Here is a 22950-nt window from a genome sequence, read left to right as displayed (position 1 = left end):
CCCTGACGTCACACACACCCCGCCCTGACGTCACACACACCCCGCCGTGACGCAAACGGTGAGCTCGGGATCAGTGACGTTTCGGGCAACGGCCCTTCATAAATGTATACGCTACGAAGAAGGGCTAGTCCCCGAAACGTCGCCTATTATATATTTGTTTTTCGTGGTGTTATTGACGAATGTTACGTGTTGTTGTTTGTGCTTGGACACTGCCACCGTCAACGCAGCAGCATCACCACGTGATGTGGACATGTGGTGATGTACTCATTAGGCAGAGGAAGTCATTCATTAATGCTGGGGCAGGGGCTTGAGCAGGGGCAGGGAGTCCCAGACAGTGGGGGCAGCAGAGGAGAATGAGCGACCACCCCATCCATGACAGAAAGCCTTGGTTGCTGGAGCAGAGAGTGCGTGGAGGGGAGTGGAGTGAGATGAGAGGGGAGAGGTAGGAGAGTGCGTGGAGGGGGAGTGGAGTGAGATGAGAGGGGATAGGTATTAGAGTGCGTGGAGGGGAGTAGAGTGAGATGAGAGGGGAGAGGTAGGAAAGTGCGTGGAGGGGAGTGGAGTGAGATGAGAGGAGAGAGGTAGGAGAGTGCGTGGAGGGGAGTGGAGTGAGATGAGAGGGGAGAGGTAGGAGAGTGCGTGGAGGGGAGTGGAGTGAGATGAGAGGGGAGAGGTAGGAGAGTGTGTGGAGGGGAGTGGAGCGAGATGAGAGAGGAGAGGTAGGAGAGTGCGTGGAGGGGAGTGGAGTGAGATGAGAGGGAGAGGTAGGAGAGTGTGTGGAGGGGAGTGTAGTGAGATGAGAGGGGAGAGGTAGGAGAGTGCGTGGAGGGGAGTAGAGTGAGATGGGAGGGGAGAGGTAGGAGAGTGCGTGGAGGGGAGTGGAGTGAGATGAGAGGGGAGAGGTAGGAGAGCGCGTGGAGGGGAGTGGAGTGAGATGAGAGGGGAGAGGTAGGAGAGTGTGTGGAGGGGAGTGGAGTGAGATGAGAGGGGAGAGGCAGGAGAGTGCGTGGAGGGGAGTAGAGTGAGATGAGAGGGGAGAGGTGGGAGAGGTAGGAGAGTGCGTGGAGGGGAGTAGAGTGAGATGAGAGGGGAGAGGTAGGAAAGTGCGTGGAGGGGAGTGGAGTGAGATGAGAGGGGAGAGGTAGGAGAGTGCGTGGAGGGGAGTAGAGTGAGATGAGAGGGGAGAGGTAGGAAAGTGCGTGGAGGGGAGTGGAGTGAGATGAGAGGGGAGAGGTAGGAGAGTGCGTGGAGGGGAGTGGAGTGAGATGAGAGGGGAGAGGTAGGAGAGTGCGTGGAGGGGAGTGGAGTGAGATGAGAGGGGAGAGGTAGGAGAGTGTGTGGAGGGGAGTGGAGCGAGATGAGAGGGGAGAGGTAGGAGAGTGCGTGGAGGGGAGTGGAGTGAGATGAGAGGGGAGAGGTAGGAGAGTGTGTGGAGGGGAGTGTAGTGAGATGAGAGGGGAGAGGTAGGAGAGTGCGTGGAGGGGAGTGGAGTGAGATGGGAGGGGAGAGGTAGGAGAGTGTGTGGAGGGGAGTGGAGTGAGATGAGAGGGGAGAGGTAGGAGAGCGCGTGGAGGGGAGTGGAGTGAGATGAGAGGGGAGAGGTAGGAGAGTGTGTGGAGTGAGATGAGAGGGGAGAGGCAGGAGAGTGCGTGGAGGGGAGTAGAGTGAGATGAGAGGAGAGAGGTAGGAGAGTGCGTGGAGGGGAGTAGAGTGAGATGAGAGGGGAGAGGTAGGAGAGTGTGTGGAGGGGAGTGTAGTGAGATGAGAGGGGAGAGGTAGGAGAGTGCGTGGAGGGGAGTAGAGTGAGATGAGAGGGGAGAGGTAGGAGAGTGCGTGGAGGGGAGTGGAGTGAGATGAGAGGAGAGAGGCAGGAGAGTGCGTGGAGGGGAGTGGAGTGAGATGAGAGGAGAGAGGTAGGAGAGTGCGTGGAGGGGAGTAGAGTGAGATGAGAGGAGAGAGGTAGGAGAGTGTGTGGAGGGGAGTGTAGTGAGATGAGAGGGGAGAGGTAGGAGAGTGCGTGGAAGGGAGTAGAGTGAGATGAGAGGGGAGAGGTAGGAGAGTGCTTGGAGGGGAGTGGAGTGAGATGAGAGGGGAGAGGTAGGAGAGTGCGTGGAGGGGAGTGGAGTGAGATGAGAGGGGAGAGGCAGGAGAGTGAGTGGAGGGGAGTGGAGTGAGATGAGAGGGGATAGGCAGGAGAGTGCGTGGAGGGGAGTGGAGTGAGATGAGAGGGGAGAGGTAGGAGAGTGCATGGAGGGGAGTGGAGTGAGATGAGAGGGGAGAGGCAGGAGAGTGAGTGGAGGGGAGTGGAGTGAGATGAGAGGGGAGAGGTAGGAGAGTGTGTGGAGGGGAGTGGAGTGAGATAAGAGGGGAGAGGTAGGAGAGTGTGTGGAGGGGGAGTGGAGTGAGATGAGAGGGGAGAGGTAGGAGAGTGTGTGGAGGGGGAGTGGAGTGAGATGAGAGGGGAGAGGTAGGAGAGTGTGTGGAGGGGGAGTGGAGTGAGATGAGAGGGGAGAGGTAGGAGAGTGCGTGGAGGGGAGTGGAGTGAGATGAGAGGGGAGAGGTGGGGGAGTGCGTGGAGGGGAGTGGAGTGAGATGAGAGGGGAGAGGTAGGAGAGTGCGTGGAGGGGAGTGGAGTGAGATGAGAGGGGAGAGGTAGGAGAGTGCGTGGAGGGGAGTGGAGTGAGATGAGAGGGGAGAGGTGGGGGAGTGCGTGGAGGGGAGTGGAGTGAGATGAGAGGGGAGAGGTAGGAGGGTGCGTGGAGGGGAGTGGAGTGAGATGAGAGGGGAGAGGTAGGAGAGTGCGTGGAGGGGAGTGGAGTGAGATGAGAGGGGAGAGGCAGGAGAATGAGAAATCCACAATAGGTTCACCAATAAACTGCCACGGCACTGTTGACAAGGCCGGTTGCACATGACGTCACGCACCCCCGACGTGACTTGAGTGTTCGCGCGAGACTTGACGTCACGCATCCCCGAGGTGACACTGAGTGTCCCCGCGAGACATGCCGTCATGCACCCCCGAGGTGACACTGAGTGTCCCCGCGAGACATGACGTCACGCGCTTGGGTGGTCCTCTCGGTTCGAACTTTGACCCCGAGCGCCAGGAGCTGGATCTGTTGAGTTAAACTCGCGCTCGCTCACACAAACACTCTAATTCGTCTTAATTCGACTTAATTAATACACTCTAATGCAAACACTCTAATTAGTTTTATACATACACTCTAAATAGTTCAACACAAACACTCTGATTAGTCCGATACACTCGAAATAGTCGAATACGTTCACTCACGCGTCCACCCTAACACACGCACACACTGCAACTTGGTGACGTCAGGGTGGCCGTGAAGTCACCACGGCGTGTGTGCCAGGCTAGGTGCACTTGGAAGCCTTCACTTGAAGTGTGGGAGGATATACGGGGATATTTGTCTGTGTTATGTTTCAGGTGTAGGTGTGTGTATATATAGATGTTAACGTGTGTGCGATTGTGCACAGTTCAACTGTGCAAGTTTTAATTTGTTTAACGAGATGAGACCAGGGGATGTGTGTTTGTCTCATTCGCAAGATGTCCCTGGGTCACCAAATTTACAAAAGCAATAACAACAATACAGCAATGAAGCAGTATTGTGTTGTACAGGTGTGGCTGGCCATGCGTGTGTGTACAGGTTCGATCCACGCTCACGGCCAACACCGCCAGTGATGATTATCTGAACCAGTCTTGGGCCTCCACTAGGTTGACTCAGCCTCAAATAAGTACCTGGTGCGGTGTGTAAACATGGCAACTGGGGAGACAAAGGCGGTCGGGCGTGGTGCTGGCCACCCACCCCCGTGCCGACCAAAGGTGCTCGCTAAACAGCACTTGCCCCAACAGTGTGTGAAGGTTATAGGGGGATCTTTGTCTTTGTGCGTGTGTACAGGTGTGTACAGGTGTATGCGACAATGGCGATGGAGGGCGAGCCGGGTTTTGTGGTGAAATTCCTGTACCTCCTGACCCTCTCCACTGCGTGGGGCATGGGGATCTGGGTGACATTCATTTCAGGTATGAATGCTTTATCATCACCATCATGAGCTTTAGCCAAATTTCTCCCAACCAGGTGGCTCCTACATTATGAAACCTCCTTTGCCAGCAGCAAGATGTAGTAATAGGTTGTTACCCTTTTTTTCTGGCACCAAAACTGACACCTTTATACAAGGGATCATGTTTGCAATAACCACAACACAAGCCAGATAAAAACCTATTACTATATCTTGATACTGGCAAAGGAGGTCTCATAATGTAAATGCTTACCCCGAGCTCTCAATACTCTGATAGTGCGCCTTTTGACGTCATCTGGTCCCACACCAGTGGAGAATAGGCTCTAAGAAAAGCCGTCTCTGGTGTGGACCAATCAATTTCAAGGACAGTGCATATCATTATCAGAGTTGTCTCTTTTTGTTTGCATTTTGACTGCTTGTGTTGTGGTTATTGCAAACATGATCCCTTGTATAAAGGTGTCAGTTTTGGTGCCAGATAAAAGGGTAAAAACCTATTACCAGGTGGCTCCTCCTTGTTTCTCCCAATGTTAGTATGTCTCTTCCCCAGCATATCCTCATCTCTTCTCATATTCTCCCCGTAACATTTTCACCATATCTCCATGTGTTTGCCCCTACATCTCCACCGTATCTCTCAGTTTCCCTGTGGCATCACCCATCGCTTCCATATCTGGTCCCTCGCTCTCCATATCCCCATGTTTCCGTGTCTCCCCAGGTCTACTCTTTCACCAACACATTCCAACCCCCATGTTCTCTCACCTGTTCAGGTTTCATGATACATGGATGCCACGGTGGCTAGATGTGAACTACCTCGCCTGGTATACAGGAGGTCGTTGGTTCTATCCCAACCCTGACGACTGTATATTTGGAGTTTGCGGTGTCTCTCTTCCCGTGGTCGTGTGGGTTTTTCTCCGGGTCCTCCGCTTTTTTTCCCTCCACATTTAGAAACATACCTTTTAGAGTATTAGGCTGCTATTCATTCCCAAATGATAAACCATGTCGGTGAGCTATCATGTGGCCAGGTCGCTCCTGAAAAAGACCAATATTTTTATTATTATTTTATTATTTCCCTTCTACGTGACTTTACCGAAAGAACCAAGTAGATGAATCCCTGTCGTCATGAAAGCTTTAAATCGAAATTTAGACCTATATAGCTCAGTGGGCCTTACCTGGTAACATAACAAGTTTTTGTTTAGTTTTAGTTTACTTCGCCACTCCATTCCCACCCCCATGCACCCCCCCCCCCGCCCTCCTCGTGTTCTCTCTCCGCAGGTCTCATCATGCGTCAGCACCTGCCGCGCAAGTGGCTGCGCAGCGTACAGGGCCTCCTCTTCCCCATCTACTTCATGCTCGGCTCGTGCTGCTCCATCCTCAACCTCGCGCTCTTCGCCCTCTACCACCCGCGCGAGGCGCTCGATACGCAGGAGGTGGTGCAGGTCAGAGGTCGTAACTTGCTTCTCGCTTCTAACGCGGAGATCACGGACGGCGTTCGCCTCTCACTTCCTCGCAAATCGCGTACTGTGACCGGTTCTTGCTTCCCACCAATCACAGATGGCATTTATTGTGTTTCTCATCTGATGAGCTCATGCTGATAACACAATTGCAAACTTGACTTGAAGCTTTCGTGACTGCAGGAATTACTCTTTGGTTCTTTCGCTAAAGTCACGTAGAAAGAAAATAAATTAAAGAGATGCACAACATTGACACACAGAGTGTATCTGCTGTGTGTCTCTCTCTGTGTGTCTCTGTGTTGTCTCTTTCTGCTTGTATGTCTGTCTGTGTCTCCGTGTCTGTGTTGTGTCTCTCTCTCAAATTTAGCAATCTTTGGAAGAAGGTAATCAACCAGGTAAGGTGCTGACTGTTGTGTTAGCCGACTCTCTGTGTTGTATTGCATTGTATTTCTAAGTTCACTCGGTTTGTTTTCTACCTGATGACGATTGCTTGTATTACAATCGAAACGCCGTATTATATTATTAAATGTATTTTCTTTCTATGTGACTTTACCGAAAGAGTAACACAATTGCAATTAATTAAAATAAATAAACCATTAATTTTTGTTAATTGATAAATCTTCATATTCCAACCATCCACAGGTGTGTCTGTGGCTCCCCCCACTCACGATGCACGCCCCCCCCCAACCTCACATCTGTGTAGATGTGGCTGTGGCTCGTGTCCGTGGTGAGCTGGGCTCTCAACGCGCGCTGGTTCAGCGACACAACCATCACGAGCCTTGAGAAGATGACCGCCATAGAAGTAGAACACGGCATTCTGGGACAAGAGCCCGCCCAACCGATCAATAAGGAAGGGCCGGCTTCCGGCCAATCACAGGTGGGTGTGATGGTGGAAATTTTCAAACGAATTTTTGCATTCTTTAATTAGACCGGTGGGGTGTGTGTCACTGTGGTCACAGCACTAACATTGTTTTAAAATTCATGTGTTTAATTCCCAGTAGGGGGTAAGATCAACTCATTCATAATTTATGATCCACATATAACATCATCATTGTCATCACCCCCTTTGTGGTTAACAGTGATTGTATTACACATAGCCTGACCATCACCAAAGTAATGTGGAATATTTAACACCGGCTACAATGATGTACGCTGCCCCACGGTTATTGAGGGTAGGGATATGTTAACTTTCTGATCTGCTCTTTGAGCAAGGGTAACCTGGTTTCCTACAGAGATGTAGGTGTTAGTCGATCCTATTAAAATGGTTCAAGTATAAAATACACAGTACAGCAGTGCGACAATGACCCATGACGAGAGATTGATTTCAGCTGGGACTATCCGGGTCAGTGGCCTGGAAAATATTTCCACACCTGGGACACCACATCCAGTATACATTTTGCAATTACTGTGGCTACTCTTCACATGCCACCTCCAGTTCAGCAGCAACCCAGGAAATATTCAGTGAGAAATTAAGACCTGCCTATGAACACTGACCCCCAAGAGTCGTGTTTTTTCACCATGCAGAACGCGCAGGACATGAAGGAGAAGTGTGCCCAGCTGGAGGAGCGCGACCAGAAGTACAGTCGCGCTGTCGGGCGATTCCGTCGATACCACAAGGCCTCCCTCTTCGCAAACTTCGTCAGTCTGGGCTGCACGGGGATCAGCCTGGCACTCGTGGCACAGCACCTCGGAGCTCTCTGAAGAGGGGCCCGAGTTGGCGAGTGGCCAGGAGAGTGGCTGGATAGGTATAAGGGTGGAGCCATGAGTAGAAGGGTGGGCTGGTGAGTGGGTAGGCAGGTGATTGGGTGGGTAAGTGGGTGAGCAGGTGGGTGAGTGAACTGTTTTTAAGTGTTTAGTTTGTTGCTCTGACCCGCACCTCTGATTAGCGCGGTTGGCAATGTACGGTGCGAACGAAGTTCAACTAACATACATTTGGTGAAGGTGTTTGTAAATGGGTGAGTGGGTCGGGAGATGGGTAACATTAGTGAGCACTGAATGAGCAGTGAGTAGGTGGATGAAAGCGCTGGGTCTTGTAGTTGTTTTTGAAGCACGTCTTGATGCATATCTTTCTGTAACATTCCGTTCAATTTTTTACGTCCAATTGAGGTCACTTTAACACTACTCCTAATCGCACCCTCCCCAAATCCCCAATTGTGAAAATTAAAACACTGAATCAGAGTCGTTGTCGTCCTTGTTATATTTGCATACTTTTTTTTATTTTTTTAACAAAAACCAGATGCGCATGATCAATCGCTCCAAGGCACGGGATTTTGAGTTCAAGGTTAGTTTGGAGTTGTAGGTAGAGAATAGGGGTAAGTTAGGGTTGGTGTTTAACTATACAAAAGAGTCCCAAGTGTCCACCACAACTCCTACAGCCAGAAACAAATACCCTGTTTAGAACGATAGAGCACCTATTGAGGTCTGCATGGCTCACAGAGTTCATGAGGCCAGTACCAAGCCCAGCCACCGTCTTCTCCCCAGTGCTCAAGTTTAGATTCCACACATTTATGGCCCAGTCAACTTACAAGAGGCCCAATACAGGGCTCAGATACTACGTATCGCTGATGTTATGCACTGCAACTTGGAATCGAACCCAGGTCACTGGGATTGTAGTGCAGTGCGCAAACTATTACACCATTCCCTCACCCCACAAACACAAAGGTTGCCCATATAGCCTCAACACATTGTTGGGTTAAGTGCTGTTACCAAGCACCTATCAAGGACAGCACGGGACGAGGGGTTGGGTGGCCAACACCATGCCTGGCCCCCTTTGCCTCCCCAGTGCTGATGTGTTTCGACACTGCACCAGTTACTCATTTAAGGCTGAGTCGACCTACCACATACACACTCGCACACACACACCTTGTTCCCTTCCAGTGTTCAAAGCAAGATAAACATTTTGTATAAGAAAATAAAACTTAAAAATATATATTTTTTAAAACCCAGTAAACTTGTTACCCCAGTAGTGTTCAGATTAAATGTACAACCTAAAGATAAAGCACACGTATACATATATTTAGATATTTACATACAGATACAAAGACATACACATGCAACACAGTCGAGATGTTTTTAGAATGTTTTGAGAATATAACTGTTAAAATGAAGCATAGTGAACACTCACTCTTACTCGAATACCAACCTTATCCCTAACGTGAATGTAAACTAACCATAACAGTATCCTGAAAACCAACATCAGCCCTAAACATAACTCAATTGTTAATCCTAACTTTAGCCCTACCTCAAATACTATAACTGAAACCTAACTCGAAGCCGAACCCATTTGCGCTAAACCCAACACCAACCGTAATTCCCACCTTGAACGCCTAATAATACAACCACCCCTACACTTCTTTTTTATATTTCGATTTAAAGCTTTCGTGACTGCAGGGATTCATCTTCTTGGTTCTTTCGGCAAAGTCACGTAGAATGGAAATAATAAAATAATAAAAAATACAACTTCATAAAATAATTATCACGACGTTTCGGCCACAACGCAAGCAGCCGTCCTCAGGTGAAGAACGCTGTCTTTCTGACAGACCTGTTCTTCACCTGAGAAAGGCTGCTTGCGTTGTGGACGTTGCGTTGTGGCCGAAACGTCGTGATAATTATTTTATTTTGTTTTATTTTTTATTATTTTATTCTTTTTTATAAATACGGAGATATTTTTCTTTCCCTGCTCCGGGTGCTTGGAGGAAGCCACAGTGGCCGAGGTCACTTTTCTCATTGTTCCGTTCGCCGCTCGGAAAGTGTGTTTTTTTGTTAAATTCTAAGATTCATCAATCTTCTGTCAGGAGTGTAAATTCAATATTGGACAAACAGCACCATCTCAATTGCAGGCTCAGACTTTTGCAGTAAATGTTGTTTGCGAGCACCTATTAAGACCGGAATGGTGCACGAAGGGGTGGTGTGGTCATTGCGATCCGCAACTAACTGCAAGTACTAATATTTACACCCCCATGTCAGGTATTCATTTAAGGCTGAGTCGACCTAACCGAGGTACACGACAGGTTCAGATTCCTGGTAAGAGATGTTATTCATGTCCAGATATCGAACCCAGTTAAATTGTGTCGCCTGTCCATGCATTCACACATACATGTGACCTACACACAGATACATGTACACACGCACACACACTTGTACACAGAGATATACATAAATAGACATTTACTGTAAATACACCCCACAAAGACCTGTACACATGCATGTACAGCACACATGCGCACACACAACCGGTACCTAGGTCAGTTTTAGCGTTAAGCTCACGTCAAATGTTCGGCTAAGAGCCAAGGTGAGCCACTTGCCCAGACCCAAATTTAGTACAGTGTTCAACTCAGTCCACAGCCTAAATTAAAAAAACCAGCCCCACTAAAGTCTCATGTCCCGGGCCAGTGGGAACAGTGGCAGCTCGGAGCCAAAATGTGCCCCTTCCACGGACACTGATCAGTGAAAGTAACCGCCGTTCACTTTTATCAAGATATCTCTTTGCACGTGAGCCAATGTCACGTGTCTTCCGACTACATTTTAGTGGATTTGGGTTTTTTGATTACTGGTGATTGAAGGGAGTCGATGCAGCCACCTGCATGGTCGTTTCCATCATCTTTACCATCACCATCTTATAATCATGATCATAGGTCTTTCATCATCATGGTCATTCACTGTTAACGGCATCATCTTAAATTTCATCATCCTCATCACCAGAATTCATTACATCATCATCGTCGTCGTCGCCATCATCCACACCTTCACAGTGTCGTGTGTGCATTCACAGTCTCTTTTGTGTTCTTGCATGGGCACTGGATGGGTCCTTGAGTCACTCCTGCTTGGTTTCTTGGGGGGGTCAGTCAGAGGTGGTGGTCAAGGGGGGGGGGCAGTCCCCGGTTAATCCCTCTGGGCGGCGGCAGCCGTGTACGAGACGACCGTCCCGTTCCGCTCCGACTTGCGTTGCTGGCGGCAGCGGTGGCAGAGCCACACGATGAGGACGATGAGGGCGACGCCGATGATGAGGGCGGCGATGCCAGCCGCCACCAGGAATATCCACGCGTAGTCTAACAGGGAGCAAAGAAGGAGAATGAGAATAGGGACAGGAAGAATAATGAGGTTGTGGAGGTTGTCAGGATGTGAATGAAAAGGGGAGATTGAGAAAGAGGAGGATGGAGGACATGGAGGTAAAGGTTTGGTATTACGGAGACAGGAAAGTAGTAAAGATGGGAGACATAAGTGGTGATGTAATAAATGACGTGAAGGATGTGGAGAAGGTGGCACAAGCAGTGAAGGAAAGAGGTGGTGTGTGTGTGTGCAAGCGCCGTTGTGTGTCTCGCTGTATACGTGTACAAGTGTGGTAGATGCATGCACGCACATGTGTTGTATATGCATATACGTGCGTGTGTGAAATCAGCCTCAAATGAGAACCTGGAGCGATGTGTAAACATCGTCAACGGGGAGACAAAGGATGTCCGGTTCTGGTGCTGGCCACTCACCTCCTCGCGTGCCGTGCCGGCCTTCACTAGGTGCTCGCTAACAGCACTTGCCCCAACAGTCCGTTAAGGCTACCTGGGATAACTTTATGTTGTATATGTGTGTACGTGTGCACGTGTGTGCACTACCGGGCTTTGCGAGCCCCGAGCGTGCACACTTCACGTCGCTCTCCTCCCCACGGCGCTCAGCGTTGTCAACGTCCACCAGCAGCTGCACGTGGAAGCAGTACAGCTCGCCCTCATCCAGCCCCGTCAGCATGAAGGCGGCCTGGCGCGACTGGTATTCCTTCTACACACACAGACACAAGATCAACAACTGCCGTTGTGTTACTCTGGTGCTTGTGCCAGGTTACGTGCACCTTGAGGCCACGTGTCGAAGGCTTACTGGCAGGTTAAGGGACACACCCAGGTATGATAGGTTTACTGACTGAGTTGACTGCCAGATGCACTGCCTGTGCTGCACACAGTACAAACTTGCTGTGTTTTAACCGCTCGGTCCGTCAGGAGCCTCCTCCACAGAGGACGATCTTGATCTTACTGGTATCAGTTATCGGTAAGTTCCCTCAACTCCACAGCCTTCTGTACTGCATTAGCCCATCTCTTCTCCAGCCTTGCCATGCCCCCCTGTTTGGCCAAACACAAGCTGCTTGGGCATGTGTTGGCTGTGAACGTGGGCTACAACACCCAGCCTCGCCTGCCGGAGCTCACCAATGGCACTGTGTCCAGATCTGTCAAGGTTCTGTAAGCTCCTCGCACAATCCAGCCAGATTATGAACCCAGGATGGATCTCGGGCAGGTCCGTCCGGCTGAATGTTTCGAGCTGGCTCAGGTGTTCACTTACAGTGTCCACGTTTTGCAAGCATTTGAAAAGAGGCAGCACGAGTGCGGTGAAGACTCGGGACTTTGTATGGAATGATGGGCGAGGCAGCTGCCACAGGGTATGCCACACAGTATGCCACACAGTATGCCACACGGTATGCCACACGGTATGCCACACGGTATGCCACACGGTATGCCACAGGGTATGCCACAGGGTATGCCACACAGTATGCCACAGGGTATGCCACACGGTATGCCACACGGTATGCCACACGGTATGCCACAGGGTATGCCACAGGGTATGCCACACGGTATGCCACAGGGTATGCCACACGGTATGCCACACGGTATGCCACACGGTATGCCACACGGTATGCCACACGGTATGCCACAGGGTATGCCACACGGTATGCCACACGGTATGCCACACGGTATGCCACACGGTATGCCACACGGTATGCCACACGGTATGCCACACGGTATGCCACAGGGTATGCCACACGGTATGCCACGCGGTATGCCACGCGGTATGCCACGCGGTATGCCACGCGGTATGCCACGCGGTATGCCACGCGGTATGCCACGCGGTATGCCACGCGGTATGCCACGCGGTATGCCACAGGGTATGCCACAGGGTATGCCACACGGTATGCCACACGGTATGCCACAGGGTATGCCACGCGGTATGCCACGCGGTATGCCACGCGGTATGCCACGCGGTATGCCACGCGGTATGCCACGCGGTATGCCACGCGGTATGCCACGCGGTATGCCACAGGGTATGCCACACGGTATGCCACAGGGTATGCCACGCGGTATGCCACGCGGTATGCCACGCGGTATGCCACGCGGTATGCCACGCGGTATGCCACGCGGTATGCCACGCGGTATGCCACAGGGTATGCCACACGGTATGCCACACGGTATGCCACAGGGTATGCCACGCGGTATGCCACAGGGTATGCCACAGGGTGTGCCACACGGTGTGCCACACGGTGTGCCACACGGTGTGCCACACGGTATGCCACACGGTATGCCACAGGGTATGCCACACACAGTATGCCACACACAGTATGCCACACAGTATGCCACACACAGTATGCCACACGGTATGCCACACAGCTGCCACGGTCGATTAAAAGACGAAGCAGAGCTGCGCCCATGAGCACAGTTCGTACAGACGGGACGCCCTCCACCCTCCTTTCCCGCAACTATCCAAAACAAAAAAACCTGCCCCGGTGCTTTGTCTCACTCCCACACAAACATAAACACATGCACACATCTACACAAAGATCCCCCCATATAGCCCACATCGCATGTTCGGGCAAGTCCTGTTAAAGCAAGAGCTGTAATTTACTTGAACGTATTTATCCATGAGAGCCACGGTGAGCCATACGACTCTTTGTCAGGAGGGTCCTGCATTGAGTTTTATGTTTAGATGTTTCCAGCCAATAAATGACGAGCGTTTATTATACGTGCGGGAGAAAACCGGAGCACCCGGAGAAAACCCGCGTGTGCAAGGGGGCAACGCTCTATCTCCATACAGATGGAAAGAGATGGAGATTCATCGACTTGCTGTACCGCCTTCTTATCCTTCTTAAAATTTATATAGCGCCGTGATGAAGGCGCCGAACAAAGAATTAACTATTTGTATAGCAGAAATGAGATGAGTTGATGAGACGGGTGGCAGTACATGAATGTGATGATCTGCGAAATAAACGATGATAAAAGTGACAATGAGTGGTTAATGACGAGTGAGTGTGATGAATGGATAGGGAAGTTGTGAAGAGTGGATGGAGTTGGTGATGGGGAAGGGAGGGAGAAGGGGAGTTTGCGCAAGCAAGGGAAAATAAGTGAATCTTGATTTAAAGCTTTCGTGACTGCAGGAATTCATACTCTTTGGGTCTTTCGGTAAAGTCACGTAATAAGTGAGTGTGTTTAATGGGAAGAACGAAAAATAGACAGTGAGGCTGACTGCTTGGTGTGTAGGGACAGCCTGTTCCAGTGCACGGGGGCCAGAGGCGAGAAAGAATGAAATCGTGATTGGGCACAAGAGAAGAGGGGGAACGGACAGAGACAGCTGGGATTGTGAACGGAGATGGCGAGCCCGGGTACGGCACCTCGGCACCCACTGGAAGGCAGTTTCACCACTCTCGCTGCCTCCACAGGGCTGGGATTACAGACCCCGTGCACAGCCACCACCGCCCGGCTGGATACGAGGGGTGGTGTGGCCAGTGGCTTCATTTCCCCAGTGCTGATATTGATGCCTGTATCAGACACTCATTTAAGGCTGAGATTACATCGGGGAGGTCCAGTACCAGTTCAGATATCAATTAGTTGTCACTGATATTAGCAGTGGCTAATTAGCTCAGGTCCCTGGCTTCATAGTGCAGAGTGCTACCACTCTTCATACACAAAGACAAAGGGGCCACGTGTAGTCTTTCATAGACTGTTAGGGCAAGTGCTGTTGGCGAGCACCAATGACTGACGGCACAGCATAGGAGGGAGTGAGCCAACACCGTGCCCGACTGCCTTTGTCTCCTCAGTGCTGATATATACACCATACCATAGACTAATTTAAGGCCGAATTGACCTAAAGGAGGACCAAGACTGGCTCATATATTTGCCCCTATTATTGGTCACGAACAGGAATAGAACTCGGGTAGCCAGGTTCTGCAGAACACTGCGCTTACCACCGCACTGCTGCTCCACAAGAGACACAGACACCTTCTGCACGTGACAAATGCATGCAAAAAGGCGACAGGGAAACCGGTTAATCAAGCAGCCAGATTACAGAGTGACGAGATGACTCTGTAACCAGATGACTAACCAAGACGCTGACTAATCAGACACCCATATAAAAATGATCTTCTCTCTTACGCACGTGTGGCTGAAAACAGATGATCATACAGCAAGGAAAGTGATAACAAGATGAGACAACAACCAGTCGACAACCTCCTCACATGCACGGGTGTTGGGAAACAACAGCTACCCAGCGACCAGATAAACTCACACACATGCAGGGATAACGGGCTCGATAACCAGATGAGGACAACCCAATCACCATCGCAACCAAATAACAAGGGCACTCGGATGACCGTAGCAATTAGATATAGCGAAGAGAACCTGGTGAGCATAGCAATCAGACGTAGCGAAGAGAACCTGGTGAGCATAGCAATCAGACGTAGCAAGGGCAACCGGATGACGGGTGAAGACGTCGATCCCTGTGTGACTTTGTTTTGGAGGCAATTTTCTTTTGATGATGACGACTGTGATGATGGTGAATGATGATGATGATGTTTTTACTCCAGCCGATGATGCCTGTTCACCTGCAGCTCGTGTTGCTGAGGGTGATGATGTCGATGATGATGATGATGCTGCTGCTACTGCTGATGTCAAGAATCATTCTGCTAGAATGATGGTAGCGACTTTCCTGCTGGTGATGGCACAATGGTGATGGGGAATGCTGCTGATGAAGATGCTGAACAATGATGCTGCTGCCGACAGCATCACTGTCGAGGCCAGAGGAGATTAAGTGGTTTTGCATCTTGAAGCGCGTCGAAGACCTCAAAGGAAACTTCGTGATGAGTAGGTCAAGGGCGCCGCTCCCCAGAAGAGGGAGTGGAGGTGCCGCCACCTCAACGGAGGTGAGTCGCGATAAACTCACACAACAGATAACACAACACCGACGCAACAGGAGGAGGAGGACCGCAGGAATGCAGCGACTCCTGTTTTGCAGTCAATAGATCGACCACATTGGGAAAATCCAGGGATAGGCTCTGCCCACGCTCGCCCCACATGCAGGCGCACATGCTTGCCAACTCGTCTGATTGCACGCAGGCCCAGCTCGCCCATTCACTCACTCGCTCGCTCATTCACTTGCTCACCCGCTCGCCCACTCGCTCACCTATTCACACGCGCAATCACCTACCTACTCGCTCATCCATCCATCCACTCACTTATTCACTTGCCTAACCACTCACTCATTCACCCACGCACTTACCTGTTCTCTCACCAACCCACTCATCCACCCATGCAATCTTTCATTCTCCCATTAACACGCTCAAATTTGGTTTAATGGCATGAGAGGAGTGCTCCAGTATTGCCAGAGCATTTGAGTAATACAAATCAACACCTAGACATCGAAACACCGAATGGTATACTCTTTGGTTCTTTCGGTAAAGTCACGTATGTATAAAATAAAATAAATCACGACGTTTCGGGCGTAACATAAGCGTCCATCATCATGGTCTGCTGTCTCAGCAGCAGACCATGCTTTCCTACCTGATGATGGACGATTGTGTTGCGCCCGAAACGTCGTGATTTATTTTATTTTCTACCTCCGTGACTTTACCAAAAAACCAAAGAGTATGGATTCCTACAGTCACGAAAGCTTCAAATCAAGATTGAACCGAATGGTATGTTTGGCTAACACCAATCGCTGAGGATGTTTTTAACTATAGGACGAAACTGGAGAAGCCAGAGGAAACCGCATGCAGAGAGAAACCATACAAACTTAACGCAGGAAGGCACCCATGTCAAGAAATGAACCAAGGCTCTTCTTGATGCGAGGCAAGAAGTGTTATCGATGCAAAACCCTGCCGCCCCGGAGTCCATGTTTCCCGAGATCTGATGGTATTGCGCTGAACTACACAACAGCTTACTGGACAGTTTTTATTACTTTAACATTTTGGCACAACACAGAGGAAAGTGGAAATAAATGACGAAATTTGCAGTGGATGACCACGGATCGTGATGATGATGAGGACAGTTGTGATAGACCCTGGGCTAAGAAACGTATCAAGGTTTTGTCTGTGGAAAAGATGGCGACGCCACGAGGCGCCAACGCCTCCTGCCACTCGGCTCGGGCTATGACGGGAGTCCCGTGTGGGCCCAACAGTGCTACCTCTTTGCTCGCCCTCTTCGACCGTTCGTTCTGACCCCGTGCCCCTACTGGACATCTGTGAAAAAGAGCTTTATAGCTCATCGCATTTCTCCAGTATTAATACATATGCTGATCATGACCAGTTTGTCTTATTGGTTCTTTCGGTAAAGTCACGTAGAAGGGAAATAATAAAATAATAAAAGTAAAACATAATAAAATACCATTTTCACGACGTTTCGGCCACAACACAAGCAGCCTTCCTCTTTATAGCTCATCGTTGTGGCCCGAAACGTCGTGAGAATTGTATTTTATTACGTTTAATATTTATTATTTTATTATTTCCCTTCTATTTGACTTTACCGAAAGAACCAATAAGATGAATCCCTGCAGTCACGAAAGCTTTAAATTGAAATTTATGACCAGTTTCTTTAAGAGCGACTCACAAATTGCGGGGAAAGAAAAGAATCCCTTGCTTTACTGTAGATGTTTCGACCTCTCCCGGTTTGCGATTACAACCGCGCAGGCCATTCTCTCCGGCGGGCTCAGGAATGTGTGTGTCTGGCCTGTGTCACTGGTGGACATGTTTGTGAGTGTGCATAGAGTGTAATCGTTTCAAGACACCAAATAAATAACAATACAGTGGTTTGTATGCATTACGAGAAGGAACCCAAACACAGGATGTGGTACTTGGCAATGTTGCACACAATAAAAGTTGAATTAAACAGGTGTCGATGAAAAACAGAAATCCAGGCAGATAGATGGAGCCATAAAGTGTGAGAAGGAAAGGATTGAGAATGAGCGAAGCAGCGACTGGCTACACAAAGACACCTCTGGCAGAAATTTGTTCAGAGGAACCTGACAGAAATAAAGAAAGCTCATTATGAGGGTATAAATATGGCGGTGTAATGGTTACCGTATCATGGTACGAACCTGGTCACCCGGGCACGGCTAACATTACGAAAAATATATCTTAATCGAATCTGGGCCTCCCCTAGGTTCACTCAGCCTTAAATGAGTATCTGGTGCGGCATGTAAACATCAGTACTGGGGAGAAACAGGTGGACGGGAGCGATTTTGGCCAATCCACCCCCCTCGTGCGCCGTGCCAGCCTTCATTAGGTGCTCGCTAACACCACTTGCGACAAAATAATGCATGCACAGCTGTTAGCAACGGTGCGCGTCTGCTCGCCGCAACTTTCTCTGGACAACTTCATAATAATTCACAGCCGTCAGGGTACACAGGGCATCTCTATCTTTTTATAGGGTGTAAAATATGCTTGGAGGTGTGGCAAGTTTGGTGTTTGACTGTTACGCATTACACTATGCGCGTGTGGTAAGCACGGACAGTCTTCAGGCACTGATGAAACTTGCAAGGATTTGTTCCCCAGATTACTGCGACTCAGTAATTCTTTGGGTAAAATGTGTTTACACATTTATTGGTCGGGGCTTTTAAGCCATGGATTCCAGATCTGAGAGAAACACCTACCTCTCAGTATTAGCTTAAAGCGGGGCAGGGAACCTATCGATCGTGACTTCATTTCGCGCGGCCCGCAGGCAGATGAGGCCTCCCACTTCAAAACGACCCGCAACCACAATTACCTGTGACTGCATACATCATAGCCACACCAGTCGGGTCATGGAGGGGAACACGTTCAACTTGATGAACAGCACTGTGATAATAATGATTCAAATGAACATTCGCGCTCAGCCACTTGATATGAAGAAGTGACCGAGCTGTGTGTTTGTGTGGCCACCAAAAGGTATTTGAAGGTCCTCTTTCAAAGCAGGCCCAGGCTACCTCTCAAGCTGGACTAGCCTGGGCCTGCAGTGTCCATCCTCGAGTTGCTGATTGCTGTGATTGGGCCCTGAATTTGGTCTCACATGTTTCATAATGTGATTGGAGAGTTCAGTGCTTATTTCTTGCAGTCTTTAGTACCTGCCTTAGTCACTCACCCACCCATTCACTCTCTTGCTCACGCACACTCACTCACTCCCTCTACCCACTTCCTCACCGACCCATCCATTCACTTCATTGTCCACTCATACAACCCATCCACCCATTATCGCTCTTACACACTCACTCAACTGGCCCATTAACCCACTCTATAATTTACTCATTCACCCATTCAACCACCCGCTCATCCACTCACTTACCCACACACTTTCTCACCCACCCTTTCACTGTTTTGCTCACTCACCCACTCCCCCACCCACTCACCCATACACTCCCTCGTGCACCCACCCACCCGTCCGCTGCTGCCGTCTTTCCAGTAGGTGAGGTGGTAGCGGAGGTCTCCCGTGTAGATGTCGCCCATGGTCTTGTGGCTGCCGTCAATGTTGAAGTAGGGCGTGATCAGGTCTGCAACCTTCAGCTGGATGCTCCCATTCCGCCCGACTGCCTCGAACTGTGGCTTCCCAAGCTCAGCTGCTCGTAGAGACATGTAGACATGGGGACACGGAAACACAGGATCAATAGGACACAGGGACATGGGAACAGCAAGACACGCGATCAAAGGGACATGGAACATGGAGACATGGAGACACAGGATCCAGGGGACACAGGGACATGGGGACAGCAAGACACGCGATCAAAGGGGCACATGGGCATCGGCAGAGGAAGACTCAGGATCAAGGGGACATAGGGACCCGAGGACACGGAGACACGGTTTCCAGTGCACAAACACATTTGTAGATGATGTCATCAGCGCAGAGATATGGAGACATGTGGGTAAGGCAGTGTTTTGTGTCCCGTTTGTTAGTTTTGCCAAGTGCGGTAAGCCTACCACCCCATGACCAGCACAGTCGTGATGTTACGCCCAAGATGACGGCATCGCTGTGACTGGTGTGCGTGTGGGACCATGATTGACATGCCTCTATGTATGTGTGTGTATGTAGAACTTTATGGAGTCGGAGCCATTCCCTGTTCACATTGAGGTGCGCCAGGGATGTCCTCTGGCTCCCACGTTATTCTACATCATCTATGACCACATAGTTTGAGAAGCTTTCCATGGCTGTACCGGGGGAATTTCCATCTAATACAGATACAATGGGAGGCTGATCGATGCATGGGTGCGGTTGAGGGATGGCTGCCTATTCGTCACCATGTTATGTGTGCTGATGATCTGGTGATTGCTTCTCACTCAGAGGAGGAGTTGGAGGTGCTGCTGTTGCCACTAAGAGGTGGGGTCTTACCATCAGCTCCACCAAAACTAAGCAACTGCCTGGGTATTTTGTGCCACCAAACACTCCACCCCCTCAGCTCCCCATTGGTGATGGAGCAGTCGTGGAGAGAGTGGAGAGTTCCCATACCTGGGCATTCTGCTTATGACTAGCTCCGGTTTAACAGCAGAGGTCTCACTCCGAATCAGTCAGGCCGCATTATCTTTCATCGGCTGCGTAATGCTGTGTGGAAGCTATCTGGTGTGTCGGTCCGCAATAAGCTTTGGGTCTTCTCAGCCACAGTCATGCCCTGCCTTCTCTATGCTTGTGAAACGTGGACCCCTCTAATGGCACATCTTTTCCGGTTAGAAATATTCAAGCAGGCCTGCCTATAATCCATCCTGGGTTTAACCCGGCTGGATTGTGTGAGGAACTCACAAATCCTTGAAAGATCTGGACATATTCCCATCAGGCAAGGCTGCGTTGGCTGGGCCATGTAGCCGCATGCTCAGCCACCGCATGCCCAAGCAGCTTCAGTTTGGCTGCATAGAGGGGGCTAAACGGGCACGACATGGGCTGGAGAAGAGATGGACTGATGTGGTACGGGAGGATGTGGAGCTGAGTGGACTTGCCAACGACTGATACCAGCGGTGTCAAGATCGGCCTCTATGGAAGAGGCTCGTGAAGGATGCTGCTACTGGGCAGTTGGAGGCAGATGCCCTCCAGCAACAACGGAGGGCAGAGGAGTGACGCTCACAACGAGCGGAGTGCCGGGCGGCTAAAATACAGCAAGTTGGCACAGTAAGGGGTATTGCTCGTGCATCTACCAGTCAGCCAACCCATGGCACATGGGTCTGTCTTGAAACCTGTCAGCGAGCCTTCGACACTTCACGTGGCCTCAAAGTGCGCCTGGCCTGGCATAGGCGCCATCGTGACGTCACCGTCACTTAGAGTCGAATGGTGGGTATTGGTATTGGTATGTAGATCTTCTTTAGCACTGTATGTAGCCAACCATGCTAATCGAAGGTGCCCGTGATCTCATTGTACACCTGCTAAACCTGTGGAACAGGTGTGAAATTGTCAAATGCACCTGCTATCATGAAACTGCGATATCATTGTACAGTCATCCTATGTCTGTGGTATGCTATGGAATGCCGTGGTATCACCGTACTGTCGTCGTAGGGCACGAAGGAGGGCGACATGACCCAGGGTACGGTGTGCACTGCGCTGGAACCGCCCGGGATGGCACGCACACGAGCGCGGTATGACAAGCGCGGATCGGCCATGATGCTCGTGAGGTCACAGGTCGTTTCTATCGAGTCCGTGCACTCTGCCTTCTGCTTCCAGGTCGGCCACGTTGCACTGACATGTACACACACACACACACAGGCATTAGATGTGTGCACACGCACGAACACTCACAAAAGATACAAAGACTCCCCCCCCCCCCCGCGCCACTGTCAAGCCTACACAGCTTTTAGGTCAAGTGCTGTTAGTGAGCACAGGTGTATGACCACCTTTGTCTCCCCAGCGGTGATGTTCACACAAATGCACCATATACGTATTTAAGGCTGAGTCGACCAAGTGAAGGTTAATGACTGGTTAAGATATTCGTCACTGATGTTGGCCGTGAGTGGGAATCGAACTCGAGTCGCTGGGCTCATATTGCAGTGTGTTAACCACTACACTCCAAAAAAACAAAGATGTCCCGTATAGCCTTAATATACTGTTCAGGTAAGTGCTGTTAGTGAGCACCTATGAAAGGTTGAGTCGACCTCGGGGAGGCCCAGGACTGGTTCAGATAATCGTCACTGGTGTTGGCCGTGAGCAAGAATCGAACTCGGGTCGCCGGGCTCTTATCGCAGGGAAACTAACCACTACACCACCGCTCCCCACTGCACATGAGGAGAGCGTCACCTCCTCACCCCAATAGCTCCACGTCGAACGTGACGGGGATGCCCGTGTCCTCCACTTGCCACTCCAGCAGCGTCTTGAAGTTGACAGAGACAAAGGAAAGGTTTGTGGGGACCGGGGGAGACCCAGAACCTGCAGGGTGAAAGTTAGAGTCTAGGTCAGGGGTATGGCGAAAAACTACAGGTCAGCATTAGGGATATGGGTTAAGGGTTAAGGCTGTTGGTCATGGTTAGGGTTGTGGGTTAGTAGTCAGTGTTATAGGTTAGGGGAATAGGTTACGGTTAGGGTTGTATTACAGCAGTGGTTCTCAACCTTTTTAGTACCAAGACCACTGATCCCCACTCTCCCAGCCGCCCCCACAGTCCCTTCATGGTAACTAAGACCACAATATACATCACATGTCAGTGCTGAAATTAGTTTAGGCGCTATGGATACCCAGTTATTGTTAGCCAGTGTCTATTAAGAACCCCCCCACCCCCATACAGTGCAAGGTAGACTGCTGTGCCGCGGTCTTGTTAGCGAGCGCCTATTAAGGCAGCACCTGAGCAAGGAGGGGCGCACGCCATGAGCAGCAACCACGTGACAGCAACGCGCGTCGTCACAGACTCCATCCCCCTCCTCCCGCTCACCTGGGGCAGACGGCAACATCACTCAGCGCTGCGTGGGTAACGAGAGTTTCGATTAAAACGTTAAGGGAGACGTGCATTCAAATCTTAACGAATGATCCATTCGAAATCAAATTAAAACGGTCCTTCCATTAGCATCCATTCTTAGGAGGTGGCTGCGTGGCTCGGAGGTGACCGCTGAGATCCTGGGTTCGAATGCATTTGTTATGATAATCACAACTATGTGACAGAAAATCAAGGCTGTAGAGGAGACCAACATTAGACACGAGACAAAATAACGAGGCAGACAGTGCCCACGAGACAAAAGATACAAACGAGACTTATACAAACATGCCAGAAGACAGCACAGAGGAGACAGTGCAAATGAGAACGACTGTGCAATCCAGGCAGGTACAAACACATACAAACAAATTAGATAGAACAGATAAGACAGGCAGTACAGATTATACAGAATAACAGAGACAATACAAAAGAGACAAATCAAACGAGTTGCATAATAACACAAGATAGATGTAGCGTACAGTACAAAGACGAACAAGAAAGGCAGATGATGCACATGAGATACTGTAGAGTAAAGTAGAGATGCAAATTGTG

The 22950-nt window shown here is 50.2% G+C and overlaps 2 protein-coding genes across 4 annotated transcripts in view; one reads left to right on the top strand and one right to left on the bottom strand.

The window, feature by feature from the left end:
* The first annotated feature begins 22 nt into the window (after nt 1–22).
* On the top strand, nt 23–7655 carry LOC133346540 (transmembrane protein 205-like). Of its 2 annotated transcripts, none has more exons than XM_061558189.1 (5): nt 23–58; nt 3912–4033; nt 5299–5462; nt 6181–6354; nt 7002–7655. In XM_061558189.1, exons 2-5 carry the CDS (start codon nt 3934–3936, stop codon nt 7176–7178), a joined length of 615 nt encoding a protein of 204 aa, XP_061414173.1. In that variant the 5' UTR covers nt 23–58; nt 3912–3933; the 3' UTR covers nt 7179–7655. The 2 variants fall into 2 exon arrangements, with proteins under 2 accessions (XP_061414173.1, XP_061414172.1); XM_061558188.1 differs by lacking the exon at nt 23–58 and adding an exon at nt 3078–3112.
* A 1-nt stretch (nt 7656) lies between these two features.
* The window catches only part of LOC133346532 (tissue factor-like), a 29177-nt gene continuing 13883 nt past the window's right edge, over nt 7657–22950 (bottom strand). For both annotated transcript variants that reach the window (XM_061558177.1, XM_061558178.1), the window contains exons 2-7: nt 22272–22359; nt 21742–21862; nt 20988–21178; nt 18904–19082; nt 11084–11243; nt 7657–10525 (exon numbers count right to left, since the gene is read on the bottom strand). In XM_061558177.1, coding sequence (XP_061414161.1) covers nt 10359–10525; nt 11084–11243; nt 18904–19082; nt 20988–21178; nt 21742–21862; nt 22272–22341 — 888 coding nt within the window. In that variant the 5' untranslated portion in view covers nt 22342–22359 and the 3' untranslated portion in view covers nt 7657–10358. The remainder of the gene's footprint in view (nt 10526–11083; nt 11244–18903; nt 19083–20987; nt 21179–21741; nt 21863–22271; nt 22360–22950) is intronic.

The sequence above is a fragment of the Lethenteron reissneri genome, chromosome 24 (assembly GCF_015708825.2).
Source record: "Lethenteron reissneri isolate LAM-NWPU_2019-01 chromosome 24, ASM1570882v1, whole genome shotgun sequence".
Classification (NCBI taxonomy): domain Eukaryota; kingdom Metazoa; phylum Chordata; class Hyperoartia; order Petromyzontiformes; family Petromyzontidae; genus Lethenteron; species Lethenteron reissneri.
This window is presented reverse-complemented; position numbering and strand designations above follow the sequence as displayed.